At 41.3% G+C, this 27,674-nt stretch overlaps 1 protein-coding gene across 4 annotated transcripts in view; it reads right to left on the reverse strand.

Moving 5' to 3' along the window:
• Positions 1 to 27,674, reverse strand: part of AGPAT5 (1-acylglycerol-3-phosphate O-acyltransferase 5) — a 108,060-nt gene that overhangs the window by 51,224 nt on the left and 29,162 nt on the right. For 3 of the 4 annotated variants that reach the window (XM_039532486.1, XM_039532485.1, XM_039532488.1), the window contains exons 2-4: positions 24,461 to 24,530; positions 20,004 to 20,119; positions 10,888 to 10,977 (exon numbers count right to left, since the gene is read on the reverse strand). In XM_039532486.1, the coding sequence (XP_039388420.1) occupies positions 10,888 to 10,977; positions 20,004 to 20,119; positions 24,461 to 24,530 (276 nt within the window). The remainder of the gene's footprint in view (positions 1 to 10,887; positions 10,978 to 20,003; positions 20,120 to 24,460; positions 24,531 to 27,674) is intronic. The other variant, XM_039532487.1, reaches the window with a different exon arrangement.

The following is a 27,674-nucleotide window of genomic DNA, read 5'->3' on the forward strand; positions in this document are numbered from 1 at the left end:
AGGTACCGCTCCCTATTCCAAGAAATTCCCCACATTCAAGGTAGGCGATGATACAGAGGCCTTCTTAGAAAATTTCGAAAGGTCCTGCCTTGGATACAACACCCCTGTAGACCAGTATATGGTGGAGTTGAGGCTGCAAATCAGTGGACCCTTAGCAGAGGCGGCAGCTGAAATGCCTAAAGAACACATGAACAAGTACAAACTTTTTAAACAAAAGGCCAGAATTAGAATGGGGCTAACAGCCAAGCATGCCTGTCGGTGGTTCAGAGCCCTAAAGTGGAAACCAAATGTGGCATTTTCCCGACACACCTGCCACACTGTAAAAAATTGGGATGCCTGGCTATCAGGAGCAAGTGTTAAATCTCTGGAAGATCTGTCTCTCCTAATGCAGCAGTTCATAGAGGGTGTTCCTGAGGAAATAGAAAGGTACATCCTAGATGAAAAGCCCAAAACTGTAATTGAGGCGGAGGAGATCGGAACCAAATAGTTGGAGGTGGCGGAGAAGGAAAAAAGCTAGTAGCAGTTGATGTGGATACCAGAAGGAACAACCCGAGGCGACACCCCACCATCGGGATCAGCCCAAAGCCCACCCCCCCACAGCCAGGGAGACCCCAGATGCCCTGTTGTCCCACCACCCCACTTTCCAACCACCCACCTCGCCCCAGCCCACAGTCAGCTGGGGGATGCTTTAAATGTAATGAGCTGGGGCATGTGAAGGTCAACTATCCCAAGAGCACCAGCTGACTACAGCTCATCACCCCGGAGTCCCACCAACAGCCTTCAGACCCAGATGTCTTACAAATACTCCCAGAGCGAAGGGAAGCTGAGTGTGGGCAGGAGGAAGATTACTGTGTGGAGAGACACTGGAGCACAGGTGTCAGCTATCCACCAATCCCTGGTGGACCCCAAATTCATCGACCCAGAGGCCCAAATGACGGTGCAACCCTTTAAGGCCAACTCTTTTAAGTTGCCTACAGCCAAGTTGCCTGTCCAGTACAAGGGCTGGTCAGGGATATGGACTTTTGCAGTCTATAATGATTATCCCTTTCCCATGCTGCTGTGAGAAGACTTAGCCAACCATGTGAGGCTAACAAAAAGGGTGGGGATGGTGACCCGCAGCCAGGCTAAACAGGTCTCCACACCTAACTCCATTCCTGAGCCTCCTACAGGAATACAGTCAGAGGTGGTGGAACAGGACTCCAGGCCAGAGTCCGTGGCAGCTGTTGTAAATCCAGTTCCTGGAACCCAGCCAGAACCAACCCAAGGATCGGAACTGGCAGAGCAGTCAGCACCAGAACCCGTGCTTGCAACCCCACCAGAGTCAGGGGAGCAGCACCAAAGGGCGCCACAGAGCCTGCACCTGCAGCAGCAGCTAGACCAGTGCAAGAGCCTGAACCAGAGCCTGAAATACCATCTAGTGCATCAGTGGAGAGTGGTTCTCAGTCAATGGAAACAACCCCATCACCTGCATCGCTCCCACTGGGACCAGGCCCAAGTCCACAACCCAGCGAGGAATTAATGTCTCCAGCATCAGGAGAACAGTTCCAGACAGAACAGGAAGTGGATGAGCAACACAAGGAAGCTTGGATTGCGGCATGGAGCGATCCACCGCCTCTCCGCTCTTCTAACAGGTCCAGGTTTGTTATAGAAGGAGGACTCTTATACAAAGAGACTCTTTCTGGTGGGTACAAGGAGGACTGGCATCCTCAGAGACAGCTGGTAGTTCCAACTAAGTATAGGGAAAAGCTCTTGAGCTTAGCCCACGATCACCCTAGTGGCCATGCTGGGGTGAACAGGCCCAAGGACCGTTTGGGGAAGTCATTCCACTGGGAGGGAATGGGCAAGGATGTTTCTACTTATGTCTGGTCTTGTGAGGTGTGCCAGAGGGTGGGAAAGCCCCAAGGTCAGGTCAAGGCCCCTCTCCAGCCACTCCCCATCATTGCGGTTCCATTTCAGCGTATAGCTGTGAATATTCTGGGTCCTTTCCCAAAGAAGTCACCCAGAAGACAGCTGTACATACTGACCTTCATGGATTTTGCTACCCGATGGCCGGAAGCAGTAGTTCTAAGCAGCACTAGGGCTAAAAGCGTGAGCCAGGCATCGGCAGACGTTTTTGCCAGGGTAGGTTGGCCCTCCGACATCCTTATGGATTCGGGAACTAACATCCTGGCAGGGACCATGAAACGTCTTTGGGAAGCTCATGGGGTGAACCACTTGGTTGCCACCCCTTACCACCATCAAATGAATGGCCTAGTGGAGAAGTTTAATGAGACTTTGGGGGCCATGATATGTACATTCGTGAATGAACACTCCAATGATTGGGACCTAGTGTTGCAGCAGTTGCTCTTTGCCTACGGGGCTGTACCACATCCCAGTTTGGGATTTTCACCCTTTGAACTTCTTTATGGCCGTGAAGTTAACGGGCCATTACAGTTGGTGAAGCAGCAAGGGGAGGAGATTACATCTTCTCCAGAAACTAACGTTTTTGACTTTGTAACCAACCTGCAAAACACCCTCAAAGACTCTGTAGCCCTTGCTCGAGAAAACCTACAGGACGCTCAACAAGAGCAAAAGGCCTGGTACGATAAACATGCCAGAGAGCGTTCCTTCGGAGTAGGAGACCAAGTCATGGTCCTGAAAGCGTTCCAGGTCAATAAGATGGAAGTGTCGTAGGAGGGGCCATTTATGGTCCAAGAGCACCTGAGAGACCTACCCTAAAACCTAAAGTATGCCATGTTAATTAAAGCCCTTTTATTCCCAAGGGATCAAGGTTCTCCAGTTTACAGCCCAGGAGAGAGATGACACTGAGTGGCCTGAAGGAGTCTACTATGAAGGAAAAAGCAACGATGGCATAGACGAGGTGAGCCTTTCCATCACCCTTGGGTGTAAGCAGCGACAGCAAATCCAGGAGCTGTGCACCAGCTTCGCGTCAATGTTTTCAGCCATCCCAGGATGGAGAGAACGGGAGTACCACTCCTTTGACACGAGTGATGCTCGCCCTATTAGAGCCCAACCCTACTGGATGGCTCCTCAAGCCAAAACCGCAATAGAAAGGGAAATCAATTACATGTTACAGATGGGTGTAATCTGCCCCTCTGAGAGTACATGGGCCTCTCCAGTGGTTCTGGTTCCCAAACCAGATGGGGAAATCCACTTTTGTGTGGACTACTGTAAGCTAAATGCTGAAACTTGCCCAGAACACTATCCAATGCCATGCACAGATGAGCTATTGGAGAAACTGGGACGTGCCTAGTTCATCTCCACCTTAGACTTAACTAAGTGGTACTGGCAAGTGCTGCTAGATGACCCTGCCAAGGAAAGATCAGCCTTCATCACCCATGTAGGGCTTTATGAATTTAATGTGCTCCCTTTCAGACTGAGAAATGCACCCACCACCTTCCAGAGATTGGTAGATAAGCTTCTGGCTGGATTTGGGGAATTTGCAGTCGCCTACCTTGATGATGTGGCTATATTCTCAGATTCATGGGCAGAACACCTGGAACACCTCCAAGCTGTCCTCCAGCATACGGGAGGCAGGATTTAGATTTTGGATTTGTTCTTCTTGATGGTTAACGAGAGAGAATACAGGCTACCTTTTCAGGAAACAAGTTAAGATTCACAGCTTGCAGTTAGGAGCAGAGCCAGTGGTCAACTTTCTTTATAAATTAGCATATTGGGTAGATCATTAATTGCTGAAGAATATTGAATACTAAAGTAATTTTTTCAGTCACTTTTCTGACTGTAACAATACTAATGCACAAGCTGTAGTAATATTAAAAAAATAGTAATAATGCCCCTATTTCATGGTGATATGATTATAAAGCTACCCTACAAATTCTTGTGAAAACAGTTATTGCTCTTATGATGCAAGTGCAAAATGTTACAATTATATAAGAAATAGCTGATAGCGAAGTAGCACAATTTAATAGTTTTGTGGTTGGATTTTCCATTATTTCCCTTTTGCACAGGTACTTAAATGCTTTGCCTATTAAAAATAAAAAGGTATGATACTGGCACAGCTGACTATCTATTTCAATGTGGGTTTAGCAAGCAAAAGTGAAATTTCCTGAAAGAACACGGCAATTTAGTAGTTGATAATTTCCAAATTCTAGCAAGAAGTTTTAGCTTACTATACTGTGAGAATTTCTAACACGTCTAAAAATCAAATTCCAGCTCTTGAAAGAAAGCTGGTACACACTCTCTGGAAAGAATGAAACCACTCTGAGCAGCAGAGACATGAATGGGCAGTTTATCTTTGCAGCAGTTTAATACAGGAGGCAGTGAGGAGGTCATTTTTTTTCCATTTTACTCAAGTGTTTTTTGTTTTTTTTTAAAGATTGAAAAATGAAGGGGACCACATGACATGAGGTAGTAAAAATATATATATGTAACCAAAAGCTGCACTAAACTAAGAGCTGGTCTGCCTCAACTCCATTCCTGTCTTCCTTGAACTCTCAAGTTTCTTTGTTAATGAGAGCAGGCATTATCCAGAAACCCTAAACATTAATCATTTTGATTCTTTTGTTAAAACTGTAGGTGAAAATGATAAATAATAAAGTGATCCCAAGTACAGATTCCCCCATCTCTCTCAATCTGCAAACAACCCTTTCCCTGACAGTTAAAGAAATGAATAAGATAAGATTTTTTAGAAACACTAAATAAAAGGATTTGTTTTATTTTTTGCATGTTGTCACACTGCTCTTCTGCCCTGACTGCAGCATCAGGTAAACAAATTATTATTCTGGAATGTCTACCATTATTTGTCATGTCAAGGTCAATATCTACGCTTGCGCTAAATTCAATGGCACAAACTCTGTCTGACTAAAAGGTATTCCATTAAAAACACAATTTGATGTCTTGTGGACATATCATGTTAGATTTCAGAACTACCAAGTATCTACATGAATAGTTTTAAGTGCATAAAGCTATCACTTTCTTGTTTCAATATAGTAATTGTAGATTAAAGGGTATTTACAACATCTATATTTAAACTATTCTCAGACAAAGTAGATAATGGAAACTTAAGTCTCCCCTGAAATAATGACTCAGTAGCACTGCTTCTTTTATCTTAACAGACATGAGCATTTGGTTTAGTAAGTATAATCTTGACAGTTCTATTTCAGTCTGGTAAACTTACACTCTCTTCTTTGGTTGGAAAGAAGTTTATAAAACAGTACACCCATTTTTATGTTGGCTATGCTGATCAGTTCACCCCCAACACCATTGCTAAAATGCTGGAACAGTCCCAATTTCACTTGAAAAACGTTTTCAAAAGTTCACTAAGAACAGTTGCATGAGTAAGTGCTACTCAGTGTAAGAAAACTTTGTAGAACAATGCCCTCCATCAACATTTTGAGATTGGGTCAGGGAGCATCTCAGTCTCAGACTTGAAGGCCAGAAGGGACCATAATGATCATCTAGTCTGACCTCCTGTACATTGCAGGCCACGGTACCTCACCTACCCACTCCTGAAACCCATAACCTCTGGCTGAGCTACTGAAGTCCTCAAATCTTGATGTAAAGACTACAAATAATACAGAATCCACCATTTACTCTAATTCAAACCAGCAAGTGACCCGTGTCCCATGTAGCAGAAGAAGGCAAAAAAATTCCAGGCCCCTGGCAAACTGACCTGAGGGAAAACTGCTTCCTGACCCCAAATGTGGTGATCAGTTAGACCCTGAGCACCTGGGAAAGAATTTTCTGTAGTAACTCAGAGCATTCCTTGTCGGCTATTCCATCTCTGGCTGTTGCAGACATTTGCTACAGCAAATGCAGACAGGCCATATGCCACTGCAGGCAACCTCACCATCCCATCCCATCCATAAACGTAACAAGCTCAGACTTGTAACCAGTTCGGGTTTTTTTTACCTCCACTGCTCCCCTTGGAAGGCTGTTCCAGAACTTCATTCCTCTGATGGGTAAAATCCTTCAACTAATTTAAAGCCTAAACTTGTTGATGGCCAGTTTATATCCATTTGTTCTTGTGCCAACCCTGGCCCTTAACTTAAATAACGCCTCTCCCTCCCTGGTATTTATCCTTCCGATATATTTATAGAGAGCAGTCATATCTCTCTCAGCCTCTCTTTTTGTTTGGCTAAAGAAGCCAAATTTCTTAAGTTTCCTCTCATAAGCCAGGTTCTCCAGTTCTCTGATTATCCTAGTAGCATCTGTTCCAGTCGGAACTCAACTTTCTTAAACATGGGAGACCAGAATTGCACACAGTATTCCAGATGAGTCTCACGAGTGCCTTGTACGATGGTAACAATGCTTCCCCTTCTCTACAGGAAATACATCACCTAATGCATCCTAGGTTTGCATTAGCCTTTATCATGGCTGGAGTAATTGGGGAAGGGTGGATTGTCTGTGGGGTGTGACAGTTCACTCAGGCTTACAAATGGATCCTGAGCCCAAAAAGGTTGAGAACTCCCACTTTATACCAATAAAAAGATCCCAGAAGTGAAGAGAGAGCCAGCGAATCAATTGGAGCACCAAAGCAAAGCTCCCTGTGACTATCACCAATCAATAAATAAGCAGTTGAATAACGTACCAGCTATAACTTTTGAGTGAACTTCAAGAGTCATGCCACATAGAGAACTTTACAGTAATCCAGCCTGTATCTAAAGTGTGTTTTTTGACTGTTTGATTTTCCTGAACCTGTTTTCATAGTTTTAGAATACTTCAAATGAGACAGGCCACTCATACTAAAGGTTTAAGATATGCTGCCATGACATCCATCATGGTATTCAGTAATTATTTCTATTTTATATTCACCTCAACAGATTTGGTAGTGTTGATTAACACATTTGCTACCGTGCTCACTGCTAAATGTACAATATGTTAAGCCATTTCAGAAATGCTAGTAATCTCTGATGAATTACTAAAGAGGATTCTGAAGCATCATTTTGTTTAAATGATATGGCAGTGTCACTCAATCTCCACCCAACTCCAAGGATTAAGTGAAACATGCACATGTCCTAAACTTTAGTGACTCACATTTAAATACTGGAAGCACCCAAAATCCTGATACAATCTCATATCTCAAAACAGGGAAAGGGAAGATTTTTCCAACTATTTATTTTTCATGGTTACTTCAAGCTGGGTCTTCAAGTTATGTTGAGACATTTTTGTGTGTGATAAAAGGCAGAGAAAGATTCTTTCTGCAAATTTATAACAATTAATATGCTGTTTACAGAGAGAATAAAATGGTTCTAATTTGTGATGAGAGGACAAAGTATTGTATGCAAGCATTTTCTTCTGTAGGTTATTTTGCAATTTGGGTATCTGCTATTTGCAAGTACGAGTTAAGTGCAGTGTATATGTTCACTTTGCTATTATTTCATGGCACGTTGGGCTTGAAAGTAAATGGAAGGATTCCTATCCAGACTGACAGGAAGCACAAATATTTAACGTATTCATGTGGTGGAATTTCAAACACAAATGCAACAGCATAAATCTGACTTCACTGTAATATTAATACGTAAAATGGTTAGATATATTACATAAATGTTTGAATGTAAGCTTGCTTTGTGCAAAAATTGATCACTTTCATTAGCAGAAATATTTTTAAGCAGCCCAGCCAACAATTTTGAGAGCATTTATTGTTAATTATAACATGAAATTGCTATGAGGTATAACTTAATTCAAAGTAAATTTTACCCATATAACATAGGGCAGAATTTGGCCCTTTTAAAAAACAAAATATACGCACAAACACAGATATGATAATATATAGTTAATAAAACTGAACTAAGCCAGCATTACAGAAGTGTCATGAAAATTTAACAACCAAGTCACATGCACTCATTTGCCTTCCACCATGCCCTAATAATAATTATATAATTTACTTACCTCCGCCCCTCCCCCCCCCCCAAAAGTTCTCACACAGGGCAAATAGAGTTTTGCAATGCTAAACTAAATGACATTTCACACACTAGCCCAGGGATTGGCAACCTTCAGCTCGCTGCCCATTAGGGTAATCCGCTGGGGGGCCGCGAGACATTTTGTTTATGTTGACCATCCGCAGGCACGGCCCCCCGCAGCTCCCAGTGGCTGCGGTTCGCTGTTCCCAGCCAGTGGGAGCTGCGGGGGGCCGTGCCTGTGGATGGTCAATGTGAACATAATGTCTCACAGCCCGTCAGCGGATTACCCTGATGGGTCGCATGCCGAAGGTTGCTGACCGCTGCACTAGCCAAAGACCTACAGAAAAACTCTATCAAATATTTGGTTGTCATAACTTAAATCCACTTCTTACTTTTATAAATCTAAACAGACAAGTTTGTTCTTTTCATCCTAACAAAACATGTCCATACTAAGCCCTGATTGAGGACAGAATGTGTTTTAAGTGCTGTCCTGAATACAGACGCCTTCTGGAATGAGGGCCTTAAGTAAGCACATCAGAGCTTTGACTGAAAACATACTATCAAGTATAAACCTCTTTTGCTTGGCTATTCAAAAAGGCCACTAATATTTGAAGAAAATCATACCACACTGAATCCTTGAACACTGAAGAGTATTAAGACCAAATAATCTTTACTATGGTTTCAGCTGTAAAACACGTGCCATCATTAGAACTCATCACTAAAAGTGTATGTGTGTGTATTTCATAGAAAGGTAGGCCTGGAAGGGACCTCAAGAGGATATCTAGTCCAGCCCCCCGTACTGATCATCCCTTACTGGTGTTGGTCTAACCTGTTCTTAAAACCTCCAAAGACAGGGATTCTACAACCACCCTTGGAAGCTCATTCTAATAGTTAACTATCCTTATAGTTAGAAAGATTTTCCTAACATCTAACCTAAATCTCCCTTGCTGCAGATTAAGCTGATTATTTCTTGTCCTGCCTTCAGTGGACATGGAGAACAGCTGATCACCATCCTTTTTCAAAATGCATCACTTTCTTGACCCATACTCAACGTGTGATCCACCATAATGTGCAGATCCTTTTCAGCAATACTACTGCTTGCCCATTTATTCCCCATTTTGTAGTTGTGCATTTGATTTTTCCTTCTCAAGTATAGTATTTTGCATTTCTTCCATAGCACTTACAACCCCACCAAGTTTGGATTTATTTGCACATTTTATGTGCACATTCTCCACTCCATTATCCAAGTCATTAATGAAAATATTGACTGGTACTGGACACAGGACAGACTTATTTCTTTAGCTGGCTTATGAGAATGTCATGTGGGACTCTGTCAAAAGACTTATTAAAACCAAGATATACAGTGTCTACTGCTTCTCTCCTATCCAGTAGGCAGTAACTCTGTCAGGAAAGAAAATGAGATTGGTTTGGCATGATCTGTTCTTGACAAATCTATGTTGGCTATTACTTATAACCCTATTATCCTTCAGATGCTTTCAAACTGATTGTTTATTAATTTGTTGCAGTATCCTTTCAGGAACTGAAGTTAGGCGAATTGGTTTATAATTCCCTGGGTCCTTTTGTTCCCCTCTTTAAAGATAGGTAATATGTTTGTTCTTTTCCAATCCAACCCATCCTTCATGAGTTCTCGAAGATAACAGCTAGTAATTCTGATATTGCTTCAGCTAGTTCCTTAAGTACCCAAATGGGAATTCCATCAACTTGAATACGTTTGGAAGTATGCCTACACTACAGAGACTAAACCGGCACAGTCACATCGCTGTAGTTATGGCAGCAAAACTCTGTTAGAGTAGATGTAGCCTACATCAATGGTAGGGGTCTTTGCCATCAGTGTACAAACATCATCTTCCTAAATGATGGTAGCTATGTTGACAGAAGCATTATTCCGTTGACATAACTGTGTCTATCCCGGGGGTTTGGTTGGCATAGCTAGACCTGGGTCAGGGGTGTAGATTTTCACATTTCTGACTGGATGCAGCTATGTTGACCTAACTTTTAAGTATAGACCAGGCTTAACTTATCTAAATATTAAGGTTAATTGTGTTAAATATCTGGACACAATTAACTATTTTAGTGAAGACTGCAGTAAAATAAGCATTAAAACCTTCATACTTCTTGATGTCATCCATCATTAGCTCTCCTTCCCCGCTAAGTAGAGGACCTACACTTTCCTTTGTCTTTCTCTTGCTCCTACTGTACTTATAGAACTTCTTCTTAATGTCTTTCTATGTTCCTTGGTAGATGTAACCCATTCTGTGCCTTAGCCTTTCTGATTTTGTCCCTACATGCTGTGCTATTCTTTTGTTCTCCTCCTTAGCAAATTGTCCTTTTCCACTTTTTGTAGGATTCCTTTTTCATATAATTTAAAGCAGAGCTGATCAACTGAGATCTCAAGTGTTACCAAGTAGGTTATACTGCACCAAGCCAACAAGGGGGAAAACATAACATATTAATGTACAGTAACTACTACAAATGAAAGCATAGTGATTCCAACCAGTGAACCACGGACCATAGAGGGAGTCATGAGAAAAGTCACTTGGCAATAACAGTTGTTCTTCAAATAGAAAATTATCAAGAGATTTTCCCTGTAGCAGACAAAGTTATTCAGTTTTAAAATGTCACTTACATTAAAAATGATTAATCATCCTGATAGCTGATTAATTAACATTTTGTAAGAATGTTTCTTGACTTTCAAAAGATCAAACTAATTTGATATACAGTTAAAAAAAATCAGTCTGACAGGCATTACTACAGTAAGCAAGACGCTATTTTAAAATATAGGGAACAGTGAAATTGGCTGTTTCTGGAAAGAAACTCAGCTGCTATAATGGTAGCTCTACGAATAATCAGTGAAAATACCTAAAGAAAACATGCACACGGTTGCTTGTCTTGTAATTTACAGATACTAGTTATTTCTAATTCCTCTGATTTTTGTAATTGTAATTCCAGTTACAAAGACTGATTATTTAAAAATAATAATAAAGAGAAAAAAGTGTAATCTTACTGGAGTCTCTGCTTTCACCTGGGCCTGCAGCTTGTTTCTCATTTCTTTTTCATTAAATCTGGCACTTCGTTTTACATAGACTCCTCCATGCTAGGACATAAAAATTTAAAAATAAAAAGTATTTAGTATTTATCACATACTACATCTGATGAAAAAACAAATGTTTGAATTTAGATAAAAACAGTTTTCGATATTATGGTGACAGGTCATTAGAAGCATCTATTGAGATAAAATTAGCAGCCTGCATAGTAGAGACCATTGTCTCTCAGGATGAAAGACACACCATTTTACATTTGCATAAGCAATACATACTCTTTAACAAAGTTACCTATAAGAAAGTGTTCTACATGTAGAGCACAATGTCCACACAAATAATTAGAAAGCACTTGACCCAGTGATGAGCTACAAAATCTTAGGAACCGGTTTCTTACTGGTTCTTTGGCAGCACTTTCTTCACTCGTTCTGAGTCTTCGGTGGCATGTCAGCGGCAGGTCCTTCAGTGCCGCCAAAGACCCGGAGCGAGTGAAGAATGTGTCGCTGAAGACCCAGTAGGGAACTGCCTGGTGAGTACAAGCCCCACGTACCTCCCAAAACAGCCTATCCCCACCCCCATCCGACCCCCACCCACATCCTGCACGCGACTGCCCCCCTCAGAACCCACAACCCATCAACCCCCACCCCCGCTCCTTGTCCACTGATCACTCCTTCCCGAGACCTCCCCACCCCAACTGCCCCCCAGGACTCCACCCAACTCGCCTGCTCCGTCTCCTGACTGCCCCAACCCCATCCACCACCACACCGACAGACCCCCAGAACTCCAGTGCTTACCCAACCCCCTCCCCGTTCCCCATCCCCTGACCGCCCCCCCCCCAGAACCTCTGCCCCTTATCCAACCGCTCTCTGCCCCTTATCCAACCTCTCCTTGGCCCAGCCCCCTCACCATGCTGCTCAGGGCAGCATGTATGGATGCCACGCGGCCCGCTGGAGCTCACAGCCCCACCCTCTTACCATGCCGCTCAAAGCAGCAGGAGCTGCAGAGCTTCCCAGGAGCGGTCCAGAGCGCTGGCACCAGGCTCTGCAGAGGGGGGAAGGCGGGGGAGGGGCTGGGAAAGCCTCCCCAGCCGGGAGCTCAGGCGGGCCAGAGAGGACGGTCCTGCGGGCCGGATGTGGCCCGCGGGCCAGAGTTTGCCCACCCCTGTAACAGCCGGTTCTAAACCGGCTTCTAAATTTAACAACCGGTTCGCACGAACCGGTGCAAACTGGCTCCAGCTCACCACTGACCTGACCTGTCTTGTTTAACAATGTTACTGAATCAGAAGACAACACTGGAACTGACACGAGGGTCTATTCCTACAAATACACACACAGAAGTAACTTTATTAATGCGAGTATTACCACTGAGATTAATAAGACTCCTCACATGAGTAAAGTTATTCATCTGCATAAGTATTTGCAGATCAGAATTTTCAAATCTGGGTGTCATGCTGTAAATAGCAACAGAAGACAAATAATGAAGACAAGTAATAGGTATCGTATTGTAGATACATGTATGTATGTGCGTACGTAGTAACAAGCAGCACTGACCATATCACACTATTATACACTTTCACAAATAAAAGAAAGTCTGGTAATTGCAAAGAGAACGTTAGATACTGATGATACTCAGATAAATTAAAATAACTACTTGTTTTAGAAGGCAAAAGATTCTTCACAATAATAGCATTTTCACTTGGAAACCTTATGAAAAACTAAACCATTTCCTGGAAAAGATTAGTTTTATAGCTTGTTCCAGATGTATTACTATTAACATTTTAAAACTGAGAGACTGATTGCACTATTAAGTTTGAAAAGAGAGAAACACAACTAAAGCAAAAAAGATAAGAGGATATAAATAAAATTTGCCTCAAAAATAAATTCATTATTATACATAATCTTTTTGCATGTTCAAAATTAAAATCTGTTATCTTACCAAATCATCTTTTCATCATTGCTGCATTTACTGCTTTTTCTAAGAATTGTACTAGACTACTTGCATTGGTTTTTTTCAATAAAAATCTTTGAGAGATTTAAACATGTAAGTAAAGAACATTCTCTTAGAGTCTCAAATAGATGTTTCATATAGGGTACGTCCACACTACCTGCCGGATAGCGATTGATCTATCGAGGATCGATTTATTTCGTGTCATCTAGATGCAATAAATCGATCCCCGAACGCACTCCATGTTGACTCCGGAACTCCACCAGGGCGAGAGGCAGAAGTGGAGTCGAAGGGGAAGCCGCGGCCGTCGATCACGTGCCGTGAGGACGGGAGGTAAGTTGAAATAAGATATGTCGACTTCAGCTATGTTATTCTTGCATCTCTTATAACGACACCCCACCCCCCAGACCCCCAGTGTAGACCAGGCCTAAATATATGAAAACTATATTAAGATCCCAAGAGGATGCTGGATTTTCAATAGGATGGTAAATGTCTCATGAGCAAACACCAATTTATTATCATTGAGAGAATGGAAGGCGGATAAGGCTAATAAATGAACCTTAAATTGAAGAGAGTGATGCTATTTTGAGCTGGAGGAAGTACTCAGGTATACATTAGGTTGAGGCCGTGATCATTATCGTCATCCTCTGCCCACATTGTGAACCTTTTCCATTTTAAAATGTAATGTTTTCCAGAGCTCACTAATATAGCCTGAACAGAAGTGGAACAAGATAGGCAATAAATTCAGTTCTGTTAGAAACCTAAATAAGGTGAACAGAGTTTGTGTCTGAATGGCAGACTCAACCATCCTGTTGAGTAAGCAAATCTGGAATGACAGGCAGCGTTCTGTACATCCCTTCTGAGCTGTGTAGTAAATCTGTGAACAATTGCTGCTTGGGCCAAATAGGCGCTATTAAAATTATCTTCTTTATGTCCCCCCCAGCACTCTGTTATTAGACATAATAGGAGGAAAGGCATATAGGAGACTTTGGCTCTATGATCTGAGGAACACATTTGAAATTGAATGTGTCTGTCTTTGCTCTCGAACAAAACTTCTGACATTTTGCATTTTCTTTCATTGTAAAGAAGTCTGTCTATGGGTGTCCCTAGCATGTGAAGATTTCTTGTATCACTGAAGTTTTCAGTGACCGCTCACCGGTGGCTATCATGATTCTGCTTAGCTGGTCTTCCAGATTGCTGTTTTTCCCTGTCAGATGCATAGCCACATGTTGTGGATAGGGCACCATTCCTGTTGCCTCACTGCAAAATTATGAATGGGCACTTTCCTGCTTGTTTATATATAATATTACAGATGCTGTCCATAAGCACCTGAACAACTTTGTGCTGGACATGAGGTTCGAATGTTTTTAAATGCCCAACAAATTGCTCTGTAAGCTCTATAAGGTTTTAATGTAATTTAATGTAATGTTGTCTTTGGGGGGAATTCCAATGTTCCTGGACTGCGAACCTGCAGCAGTGAGCATACCATTCTATGTTGGATTATTCAGTATCTGTTATGGATGGAAGAGGACTGAATGGTACCCCTTTGAGGACATCGTAAGGTTGACCGTGCTAATCTAGAGATATTAGCACTTTCTTTGGAATGGAAAGCTTTTGATTCATCTGTCTGTACTTTGTCTGTAGTTGGCTGACAGCCAGTGCTGTAAAGTTTTTATTTTGAGACATGCATATATTGTTGAAGTTAAAAAGTCTCATCAACTTGAGATAGAACATTACCCTTTGAGAGTGCCAAGTTTCTACTGCTGATTTTACATTCAGGGACCTCTCTTGAGGAAGCAGCACTCTGCTTATCTCAGAGTCTAACAGAGATAAGATTTCACAACTGATTTGTTAGAGGGACTTTTTAGGGTTTATCATGAAACCATACTTCTTAAGAGAGTACATGTGCAGAGGAGAGCATTACAAAGATGTTCCTTTAATGACACTTTTATTAGTCAATCCTCCAAATAAGGGTACAAGAGAATTCCCTTTCTTCTTAGGTGATAGATATTTTGAGAATACTATGGGGGCAGCATAAAATCCAAATGGAAGGATCCTGTACTGGAAGTAGTCCTCTCCCACTATGAAACTAAGGTATTTGCAATAAGAACAAGAGGAAATATGTAAATGCCTATCCTTTAAATCACAAGCTGCAAGCCAATCTTTCAAAGGGAGGGTATGATAGAGGCTAGGGTAGCATACAGAAATGAGATGTCTTGATGAAAGTATTGAGCTTCTTGAGGTTTAATGTAAGGCAAAGGCTTCCACCTTTTTTTTGTGTCATGGGGAGAGATTGAGAGAGACCAAAGTGCCATGAATACCCAAGACTTCTGCAATAGCAAGGACCTGATTAGGTGAGGGATGCCCAGATGATCCCAGCATATGAACCATGCCCACTGCTTCAAAGGAAGGCAAAACCCAACCTAACCCCCCCCCCCCATCAAAATCCCAGGGTCCCAGCCAATCTGACATGGGGAAGTTGCTTCCCAACCCGAAATCTGGCAACCTGTTATAACCTTGAGCATGTGAGCAAGATACACCAGTCCAACATATAGAAAAAGAATTCGCTGTACCACCTCAGAGCACTAGTCCAAACCATCTGTTATCCTGTCTCCTGCTGTGGCCAGTCTCTGCTTCAGAGGAAGGCTAAATAAATAAACTTACACTACAGCTAGCCAATTGTGTACTGCAGAAAAAATTCCTTCCTGATCCCTCTAGGCAACCAGTGGAAGTCGTGGAGCATGAGGGCCATCTACTTCATAGCAGGATCGTGATACTGATACGACTCATGTTTACAAAGCCTTTTGTGGTTCTCAAGTGAATAGTATTATATCAGTGTAAAGCACTATTATTTTATTCACTTTTACTGTTATATAAGCGTGCAGGTTTAATTTAAATTAGATTATAAACTTTTTTTTAGAAGTACAATCTCAAGGATTGAGTGATGCAGATTCTATTAGGTGCAGTACATATTACCTCCTCCTTATTCCTAGAGCTAGAATCTCTGATCTCAGCAGGTTCTTGTGAGAGGGAAGGAGACTGTGATTGGAAGGACGGATTTTTTTTTTAATTGTATTGAATATCTTCTGTGGACAACCTCTAAAATCCACTTGTCCATATGTAAGGCTAAGATTTTGTCATGGATATTTTTAGTAAAAGTCACAGGCAGGTCATGAGCAATAAAGAAAAATTAATGGAAGCCTGTGACCTGTCCGTGACTTTTACTAAAAATATCCATGACAAAATGGGGAGCTCAGCTGCAGGGCCCCCACACTGACTGCAGAGGCTGGTCACTGCAGGAGCCTGCTCCCAGCTGTGGTTGATTTTATGGCGTGGTCCCCCCACCGCCTGCAATGGCCAGGAGCTCCTGCCTCCCATGGCAGCCGGAAACTGTCGGGGGGCTCTCTGCCACACGGAAGCTGCAGGAGTCCCCCCCGCCAACTGTGACGGGGGGTGTGGGGAGACCCTGCCATGCCTGGCTGCCACGGCTGAATTCACCGAGGTTGCTGGAAGTCATGGATTCTGTGACTTTTGTGAGCTCCGTGAAAAAAAACCTTATCCATGGTTATAAAAGTCCAACAGCAGAAAAAAATGTTATAGCCAGTCTCCAAATGGAGGGGAGTGAACCTGGATTAAGACTGGATCAGAGCTCTCGGGCTTTAGGTCACTAAGTTGACATACTGCCCAATAACACAGCTACTCAAGATGCCTGATTGCCTCTTGATCTCAGTTTGAAGCTCTTTGGTTGAGAAAAACTGCCAAGGAGGCTATTGCTGGTGATATTACTATCTCCTTTGAGTAAGGTGAGAAGACAATCAAGGGTAGTGTTGTCTTTGGAACTTAAAACCTAGTACTTGTGGCCTTTTCCTGTGCTGTTGATAGATGCCCAAGTAACTGGCAGTGTATCTATTTTCCATCTTTTACAGAAACTCATCAGCAGTGGTACCCAATGGTCCTCCTCCTTTAAAAGCAAGATCCTCCACTTTAGCTCTCTAGAGGCAGTCCCAAAAATTTAAGCCAAGCATACCTTCTCATAGAAATTGTAGTAGCTACAGCTCTAGCTTCTGCATCTGAAGTCAACAGATGCTATCAAAGCATGTCATGCTACTTGGAGACCTTCTGTTGTGATAGCACGTGCAAGTTTCCTCTGTTCATTCAGGAGCAAGTCAATAAACACTGACATTTTCTGCCAAAGATGGTATTGTTAGCGCACTGTGTCTTGGTAATTCATGGAATTTCACTTAATGTGAAAGATGAGAAGACTTTTTTTCCCAATAAATTCATTTTCTTTATTTTTATCTGAGTAAATAGATTGTACTAATCCACCCTTAGGTCTCTGAACAGCAGCTTCTACTACCAAAGAGTTTGAAAAATCCTCTTGGGGTAAATATTTATATAATTTGTCCATCTTTTTAGACACTGGCTAAACTGAGGATGGACTTGCCCAAATGAGCTTTGTGGGTTGCAAAAGTCCACCTAGTATTAGCAATGATATTCTGTTTGAAGAGTGAGAGCCACAGTTAGCATATTGCTTTCCAAAAAATAGCATCAAAATGGAGCATAAATTCAATGGTGCATTAACTGCTCACTACTTGTTCTGTCACTCCACTTCAGAAGGGAATCACAAAACTACCACAGGCTAATAGCCAGTTGAGGCATGGCTACTTACCCAGACAAGCAGTGATGGCTAGTAGGAGACTAGAAGGAAGCATAGAAAAAGAATATATAGTATTTTTTGCTTAATTTTCCCCAAAATTCTCTGCTGACCTCTTATCCAGCATGGTTGCATTTTAGTGGAGAAGGACTGGTCAGAAACTGTTCTGCAGATGCACACAAAAATATTAAAGCCAACTTTAGATACACAGCTATTATATTTTTAGCTAATAGAACAATCCTGTGCCATAGCAGATGAATGTAAGGAACTTCTTTCTTTGTTACCATTAGAAATACATATTCAAAAAAAAAGGAATATGTTAGCTATGCAATCATCTATAGATCCAGTTCCCTAATTTATACTGAATGTCTACTGTATTTGCTTTTGAATAATATCAAAATATATGTGTAGGCTCAAAACAGATGTCTGGAAGTCCATAAGAACACTGTCTATATTTTCAGTTTTTTCCCTCTGTACTTTAAAACATGTTTCTAGATCAACAATGAACTATGTTTACAAATATGTTTCCTTAGCGCCTGAATTCTGCACAACTAGGTAGCCAAAATGTGTGTATTTTGGGATGTTTACCTGACGTAGGGAATATAAATTCCGTGAGTATTCTGTAAGTACATATCACTGGAAAGTTTTAGTGGAGTGTGAGTGACATCACTGACAGAGCATCAACAGGAAGAAGAGGAAGTGTTTTATGTTTTTGCAGTGTTTGGTGTGATAAAGACAATAAAAATATCTATTAGCTTGCACTTCAGTCCTGATGTATCCTTTTTCAGTAATTTAAATACATTTTCTTAAATACACACTAGTGTCTGTAAACAGTCTTCCATTTGTGTTCCTGGATTAGTAATATATCCGTCTGTGTTTAATGTCTTTAATAGTGTGAAAAGTGTTGTGGGACACACAAAACTACACAGGTTTAATTTAATAACTATGTTCTGTATAAAAGCGTAGCTTACATTCACACTAACTTCCAGAGGAACAGTTTATTAACGATCAGTATAGTAGTCAGGAAGTTGAACACAGAATATTCCAGAGAGCCATTGCAAGATTCTGGAAAATTACAAAAACAACTTTGGACACCAAGTGATAGTGGATGTAATAGAGAACCTAAATTGTTAGCATTATAATAAAAGCAGAATTAGACCACCAGAGACATAGTGACTAGATGCAAGGGCAATAGTAGTGCTCTTTCCACAGATCATATTCTCTTCTTGCACTCTGCTAATCCATGGCAGAGGAGAAATAAAAGAGCATCAGAAACTGTCACTTTGGTTTGGGGGTTCAAGTGGGTAGGGAAGGGAACAGAGAAGGAAGGGTCATTGTCTCCATAGCACATTCTCCCCTGTTCTTCTCACTAGAAGCCCCTTCCCTGGAGCACCATAGGGTTTGGGCTCTATGTGTATTGAGTTGAGAGGAGTAAGGAAGCAGATATCTTCTGTGGCATGCTCTCCTCCATATCCACAGGGTGTTTGATGCTTGCTTCGTGCAGCACTGAATTTGAGTAAACCATCTCTACAACTACTCCTCCAAAGCTATGGAGATGGGTAAGGAAACTGTTTCTGTGCTTGTTTCATTTAAATTAAGATGGTTAAAAGCAGCATTTTTCTTCTTCATAGTAAAATTTCAATGCTGTATTGAGTCAATGTTCAGTTGTAAACTTTTGAAGGAACAACCATAACGTTTTGTTCAGTGTTGTGCACATTTCAGAGTTACAAACAACCTCCGTTCCCAAGGTGTTTGTAACTCTGAGGTTCTGCTGTACTAAAGGAGCCATGTTGTCATGCGGGAAAGATTGGCCTAGACAATTGTGCAGAAGCACTAGTCCGTTATTTGTGTAACGAGATCTGTGCAGATCTCATGACACCTGCAGGTTAAGGCAACCCTGACCATTCTGTAGTAGCAATAGCATGAAGGCAAACTTCAACCTCCCTTGACAAAATGATTGAGAGAGTATTCTCCCAGTTCTCCTCTCTTACTGGTTTTACATCAGTATTACTCCACTGTCTTCAATGACATTACCCCAATTTACAGAAGGATGAAAGGAGAATCTGGCTCTTACACATTGACAAGCACACACATGTAAATATCTGAAAGGGAGAACAAGCATAAAGGACCCCAAGTTAGACACCACCTCTAAATTTTGCCCCATGATTTTAATTCTGATATTACTCTAAAACACAGTATTTTGTTAATTAGAAAGATTAGTTAAGAAATATTAGTTAAAAAGCTGAGTCAATCCTCTGATAAACAGCTGTCTTTTACATCAATGTTATCTAGATGTTCAAATGTACACCCCTCTGAATGAGACCAATCAATTTTCTTGTTAAAATAAAGGCACAACAAGAACATTCTGACTCACTGATGTTCCTTTTGAACAAGTAGACAGTTAGAAATAGACAGTAAAGAACATAATAAATTGTATGCTACATGTGCAAACAGTAGGAAAAAAAACAAACAAATGGGAGTTACCTGAGAAAAATACCACCCATACAAGGGAAGCCATTTTAACCCATCTTTCAAAACGTATCGGACATGCCCAAGAGCATTCTGTCTGATTGCCAACATGTCTGCAACAATCCAGTCAACTGCAAAGACAAAAACCCAGAACTCTTTAGTCAAACTGGGCCTCAAATATTCCTGAGGAAACAAAAAACATTTTGTACACAGGATAGAACTAAAGTGCTTCTGAAACAGTAATTATGCTTCTGATGTTCATAACAGAAATCTCACGAGAGGAAAAAAGCATGTAGTAAACACTCGGGATGACTGATATTTTTCAATGACAATACTAAGAAATCTTCCCAGAAACATGTTTATTTGTTACTTCCTTGTCAACTTTTCCCAACACGTTAATTACTCCTGTTCATTCATAACTTTAAATATTCCATTCCAAGAGGTGGCTGTTGGGTTTTTTTGTTTTTGTTTTTGTTTCATAGAATCACAGAAATGTAGGACTGGAAAGAATCTTGACAGATCATCTAGTCCATTCCCATGCACTGAGGCAGGACTAAGTATTGTCTAGACAGGGCCGGGCAAACGTTTTGGCCTGAGGGCCACATCAGGTTTCCAAAATTGTATGGAGGGCTAGTTAGTGGAGGCTGTGCCTCCCCAAACAGCCAGGCATGGCCCAGCCCTGCCCCCTATCCAACCCTTCCTGTTTCTCGTCCTGTGATGCCCCCCCGCCCCCGGATTCCTGCTCCATCCAACCCCACTGTTCCCTGTCCCCTGACAGCCCCCGGAACCCCACCCCTGACTGCCCCCTGCCATCCCATCCAACCTCTCCTCTCATTCCTGACTGCCCTCTCCGGGACCGCTGCCCCATCCAACCACCCTTTCTCCCTGTCCCCTGACTGCCCCAGGACCCCTGCCCCTAACTGCCCCCACCCCATCCAATCCCCCTCTCCTTCCTGACTGCCCCTGGCGACCCCTGCCCCATTTAATCCCTGATCCCTGCCCTCTGACTGCCCGATCCCTATCCACACCCCCCCCCACAACCCCACCCCTAACTCCCCTGCCCTCTATCCAACCCCCCCCACTTCCTGCCCCCTTACCGCGCTGCCTGGAGCACCGGTGGCTGGTGGCACTACAGCCGCGCCACCAGGCTGGAGCCAGCCACACCACCGCGCAGCACAGAGCACCAGATCAGGCCCCGGCTCTGCAGCTGCTCTGCCCCAGGAGCTCGCAGCCTTGCTGCCCAGAGCATTGTGCCAGCGGTGGAGCGAGCTGAGGTTGCGGGGGAGAGAGAACAGCAGGGGAAGGGCCAGGGGCTAGCCTCCCAGGCCAGGAGCTCAGGGGCCGAGCAGGAGGGGCCTGCAGGCCGTAGTTTGCCCACCTCTGGTTTAGACTGTCTCTGACAGGTGTCTGTCTAACCTGTTCTTAAAAATCTCCCATGACAAAGATTCCACAACCCCCCTAAGTATTTTTTTTCCTAATATTTAACCTAAATCTCCCTTGCTGGAATTTAAGCCCACTACTTTTCGTCCTATCCTCAGTGGATAAGAACGATTTATCCTCCTCCTCTTTATAATCTTTTATGTACTTGAAGATTGTTATCATGTTCTCCCCCATCAGTCTTTTCTTCTCCAGATTAAACCCATTTTTTTTCAATCTTTCCTCATAGGTCATGTTTTCTAGACCTTCAATCTTTTTTGTTCCTCTTCTCTGGACTTTCTCCAATTTGTCTGTATCTTTCCTGAAGTGTGGTGTCTACAGCTGGACACAGTACTCCAGTTGAGGCCTTATTAGTGCTTAGCAGAGTGAAAGAATTACTTCTCGTGTCCTGCTTTCAATGCTTCTGCTAATACATCCCAGAATGATGTCCCCCCAGAACCCCCCCCCCCTTTTTTTTTTTACAGTGGTATTACAGTGTTGACTCCTATTTAGTCTTTGATCCACTATAACCCCCAGATTCTTTTCTGCAGTACTCCTTCCCAGGCAGTTATTTCCCATGCACGGACAGCACTTCACTACATCTTTAACAAGAAAAAAAAACAAACCAATTTAGTTCCAGATCCAAAAACTTGGTGACACTTGAAATTCTGTCATCAATTACCTGCGAAGATTAAAGGGCTGATCTTCCACAAGCATAACTTTATGCACGCAAGTAGCCACACTGATTTAAGTACATGCGTATTCTATAAAGCTTGAGTTCACGTGGATTCCCAAAACTGTGTAGAAGTAATAGTGAGAGGTACCTGGTCTTTATGAAGATAACTGTAGTGGATGTTTCAGAAAGTGGTCACTGAAAGAGGGGCATTCCCTATGGGGCAGAGTTACAGTTGAGATACATTACCTGTGGTATGCAGTGGTTGTGCTAGTGGTGAGGTATCTCTCTCTCTGGGTGGAGGAACAGATGGTATGTACTGTTACTTAACTTTTTGTCTTTTTATTGTTGAAGATTTGCATTAGGCATGTTGCTTGCAATAACCTTAAATGACACACATTTTGTGTATATGCACATGTGCATATACAAACTACATCTTTCTGAAATACCTGGCATCAGAATCCATTTCCATATTACATGTCCCACAATATGGAAAGCAGACATTTGAAGACGATCATCTTATTTTAATATGTTAAGCATTATAGTCAATATATTTTAAAGGAGTCTTGCCTGTTTTCCAGTTTCATTGATCAACTGAAAGTTCAATTTGTGGCATTTAGGCATGTGACTCTGCAATTTGCTAGTGTAAAGAGCCATCAGGTGCACTCAATTTATCAGGAAATTTTGGTTTACGTTACTAGTTTTCTCTACCATGTATGAAAAATATACTTTCCTCTCCTCCAAGCCAGAAAGTTTCCCTACTTCGTATGTGCGTACTCAAGCTTGAGAGATTCCCTCACTTCCTTGCCATTTAATTTTTTCTTCTTTATGACCCCCTACCTCTGAGGACACCATGGATTTCTCCTTTGGAGTCCTTCAATGCTGCTCTTTAGATCAGCTGCAAAGATCAATGATGATTATCACAAAACACTTATCTAAAGCAAGAACAGATTGTCAAATCAATCAAAAGAAACACAGTGGCATCATTCCAGTGGAGGGCCCTTAGCTCTGGGACTTGCTGCTCTCACTAGGTTGGCAAAGCCAGATTCCATTGACCTTCAGGGCACAGTGCAAGACTGTTTTCTCCTGGGCTTTTGCCTAATGGGGGTGCTATATAATTTAAATGATGGGTGAGACTCATCCAGAGTTGACAATAATCAACAAGTTAGGTATAGAAACATTACTGTTGATCATTGCCCAGACACTATGGTGTGGACAGTTTCATAAATATATTTCCTTTCGTTCAATTTAGAATAACTAAAAAGGTCTGAGCACCCAGCCAATCCTTTAAAGTCACAAAAACAAAATGCAATACTGTCAATTCACGCCTGTACCAAGCAGCACCACATAAATCAAATACCAACATCTTCACATATCAGCCTACTGTACACCTAAATCCTCTGAGAAAAGCTAAAACAAATGGGCCATAAAGCACATAAGTTTGTAGGTACCAATTCTTAGCTGTAGTTTTCAGTGGGATTTCTCACTCCAACAGCTTTTGTTTGATGAGGTGCACAGACCCAATCAAATGTTTAGCAGGGAAGTAACTGAACCTTGATCCTTGAGTTACAGGTGGTATCTGTCTTCCCTGTAGAGAAATCCAGACATAAGGAAACTTGGATAAGCACAGCTAAACCAAGTTACCTTATAATGCATAGTAGATTGGACTAAAAGTCTTACTCCTCTAAGGTGCTGAGTGCCTTCACTGAAGTCAATGGAAATTAAGATACTCAGGGCCTGATCCTGAAAGGTGCTTGAGAGGAAATAATTTCAGGAGTTTTTCCTTGCTGAATTAAGCTGCCTCCTCATCTCCTCCGTTTAGGGTGCATCTTGATTTTAGAGTTTAAATGTTATGACTTACATTTTGTGGTAATTCGGATAGGGCTGAACCTTGCAAGGTGCCAAGTGCCTCTCATTAGCTACACCCAGTGCTAAGTAGGATCATATGCAAAGACACTTTGCAGGTTCAGGTCCAGAACACCAAAAGAAATTCAGAGCACAGGTTCTGATGTGGATATTATATTTGTCTGGACTCATATTTGCTAATAATCTGAGTTAATCTGTGACACCTTCCTTTTAAGAAATTAATTTAAGAAATAAGTGGCTATAATATTCATTTTCAAAGTCAGTTTATGACTTTCTGTTAAAAAAAATCTCCTACTTTGTTGCTAAAGTTGTTCTTAAAAATATGGATTACATAAATACTACAGAGATTTAGCTAAAACATATTTACTGTCTATATTTAATATCGCTGTTATACTTAAGATTGTACTGGAAAAATCTGAAATATTTCTCTTTAAATAGCATGCCCAACAGCTTTAAGATTCTGCTTTTCTACCTTTTAGTTTAAGAAAAAAAAAGTGCAAACAAATGAGATACAAACCTGTACACTGATGATTTGATAAATATACTACATTTTCTTTATTTTTTGGCAAATCTCCATAGATTATAATCTAAAAAAGAAATAAAACATTACTTCATTATTTACATTCATTACTTCAATTAATAAAGAGACTTAATGAATAATAAGCAATAGAACTTCTCAGCCAGTTACCACCATTAATTAAAATAACCTCTAATGAGATCCTATCAGGAACCATCATGTGTACAATCTATTTTCGAACAGTGAGTAATGTCTATACACTGCTCCTGAAATAAGAAAGACATTTGTTTAATTGAGTCTCAATCCTGCGATGGGATCCAGGCAGGCAGATCCTTATGCCGATGCAATTCATAAATTCATAGCATTTCAGGCAAAAAAAGGACCATTAGCTCATCTAGTCTGACCTCCTGGCTTACACAGAACACACAATTTCACCCAACTACCCCTACATTGAGCCCAATAACATGTGCTTGACTAATGCATATCATCGAGAAAAGCATCCAGTCTTGACTTGAAGACATCAAGAGATGGAGAATCCACCATTTCCCTTGGTAGTGTGTCATAATGTTAAAAATTTGTTCTTAACGTCTAGTTTGAATTTGTCTGGTTTCAGCTTCCAGCCATTGCTTCTTGTTATGCCTTTTTCTGCTAGACTAAAGAGCATGTTAGTACCTGGTATTTTCTCTCTGTGAAGGTATTTATGCAATCAAATCACCTCTTGATCTTTTTGATAAGCTAAACAGATTTAGATCTTTAAGCTCTTGCGGCACGGCATTTTTTCCAGCCCTCAAATCACATTTGTGGCTCTTTTCTGCACCTTTTTTTCAATATTCTTTTTAAAATGTGAACACAAGAACTGGGCCCAATCACATTTAACCCTTTCTCCCATACATTACATGGGGAGCTCATGTTGATTTTTTTGTCCACTGGGACCCGCAGACCTTTTTCAGACCCACTGGTATCCAAGATACAATCCTTCCATCTGTAGGCATGGCCTACTTTCCATATTCCTAGAGGTATAACTTTGCATTTGGCTGTATTAAGACATTTTGTTTGAATGGGCCCAGTTTACCAAGTGATCCAGATTGCTCTGTATAAATGCCCTGTCATCATTATGGTACCACTCCACCAATCTTTGCCTCATCTGCTATCAACTCTGATTTATGCTTCCAGATCATTGATGAAAATGTTGAATAGCATCAGGCCTGGAACTAATCGCTATGGAAACCCACTAGAAACAACCCCATTAGATGATGATTTCCTAAGGACCGCTTTTTTGAGATCTATCAGTTAGCTAGATTTTAACCCATTTAATGATCTTGTACAGTGCTAATTTTTTAATCAGAACATTGTGTGATACTAAATGAAATGGCTAACAAAAGTCTATTACATTTAAGCAGTTCCCATGATCAACCAATCTCAGTAATCTCAGCAAAGAATAAAATAAGGTTTGACAAGACCTATTTTCCATAAATCCGTGTCAACTGACATTAATTATATTCCTATTCTCTATCAATTGAATTGAATTTAAAGCAGGCTCCTGTATCAACTTTTCTATTATTTTGTCTCAGAATAATGTCAGGCTAACTACTGGCATACATTTATCTGGGTCAACCCGCTTGCCCTTCTTGTACATTGGCACAACATTTGCACTCTTCCACTCTCTGGTATTTGCCTGGTACCCCAAGATTTGTTAATAATTAACATCAATGGGCCAGAGATCTCCTCATCCAGCTCTTTTAGGACTCTTGACTGCAAGTTATCTGAGCCTGTTGATTTAAAAATGTTTATTCCTAGTAGATGTTGTCTAACAGTCACCTTAGTTACTAACTGACTGTAAAGTACTTAATGCTCATGTGATACGAGTACATCATCCCACTTCTTTCCAAATACAGAACAGAAATATTTATTGAACATTTCTGCCTTTTCTGCATCAAAACTAACAATTTTACCATCTCCGTCTAGTGATGGAACTCTTCCATTGCTAGGATCTCTTTTGTTCTTAACAAACTTTATAAACACACACACACACGTACCCATCCCTTCTTATTGTTGTTATCCCTGCCAGCCATGGATTTTTCCCTGTTATCTTTAGCTTTCCTTATAATTTTTCTGCACTTCATGACTTTTGCTTTATACTGATTGTTACATCTTTCCCCTTTTTTCCCATTTCTTATATATTGGTTTTTTATATCTAATTGCTGCCTTTAATTTAGCACTGACCCAGGATGGGCTTTTAGCCAAAGATGTCCTCTTTATTAATTGTGGCATTGTACTTTTTGGCCATTTGATAAACTTCTAAAAGAAGCTGCCAATTTTGATTCACACTTTTTGTCTTAATTTTCCTCAGTTTTGGGAAAATAGCCCTTTTGAAACACTAAATATATATTACTGGTTGGGACTGGGGGTTGGACTAGATGACCTCCTGAGGTCCCTTCCAACCCTGATATTCTATGATACTATGACTGTCCTCTGCCCATACTGAATGTAATCAGGTCATGACCAACCACCAACTTCCACAATAAAACTGTCTCAAAACATTTTTCTGTGGATTAGCTTTAGTTCTTGGCTCTTATGAACAGATGTCTCTGTTCATGCCCAAGGAAGTCTGCCACACTTATTTTCACCTTTCCTGTAACCATTTTTTTTCTAAAAACTACGTTACATACATGTTCAGCTCTTCTACTACTAAAGACAGAGAAAACACAGAAAATACTGGACTACTGCTTTAGTGGATTTATTCTCTCTCTCTCTCTCTCACACACACACGCACACACACTACTTGATTACAATGTCTGCAGAGAATTACATCAGTATATGGCAAAGAGACACTCGCGTCAAATTCAGGCCTGATATAAATGGGTGTAACTCCCACTGAGTTAAAATTAGTCCAAGAGTCAGTACGCTAATTTAAATCTGTCTTTGTAATTTGAATTCCAGTCAACAAGGAAAATATCTTGAATGACAGCCCTCCAAAACCTTCATGGAAATTGTCTGAGCATTTTCTTATGTAAGGATTTCATAGATTGTGAGGCCATAAAAGATCACTGTGATCATCAAGTCTGATCTCCCGCATAACCACAGGCAATAAGACTTCCCTGAATTAAGGTTTTATCTAGAGCACATCTTTTAGAATAAATATCCAATCTTGATTTTAAAATTTGATGGAAAATGCACCACAAATCTCAGTAACCTGTTCCAATGGTTAATTACC

Source organism: Mauremys reevesii, linkage group 3, assembly GCF_016161935.1.
Source record: "Mauremys reevesii isolate NIE-2019 linkage group 3, ASM1616193v1, whole genome shotgun sequence".
NCBI lineage: Eukaryota > Metazoa > Chordata > Testudines > Geoemydidae > Mauremys > Mauremys reevesii.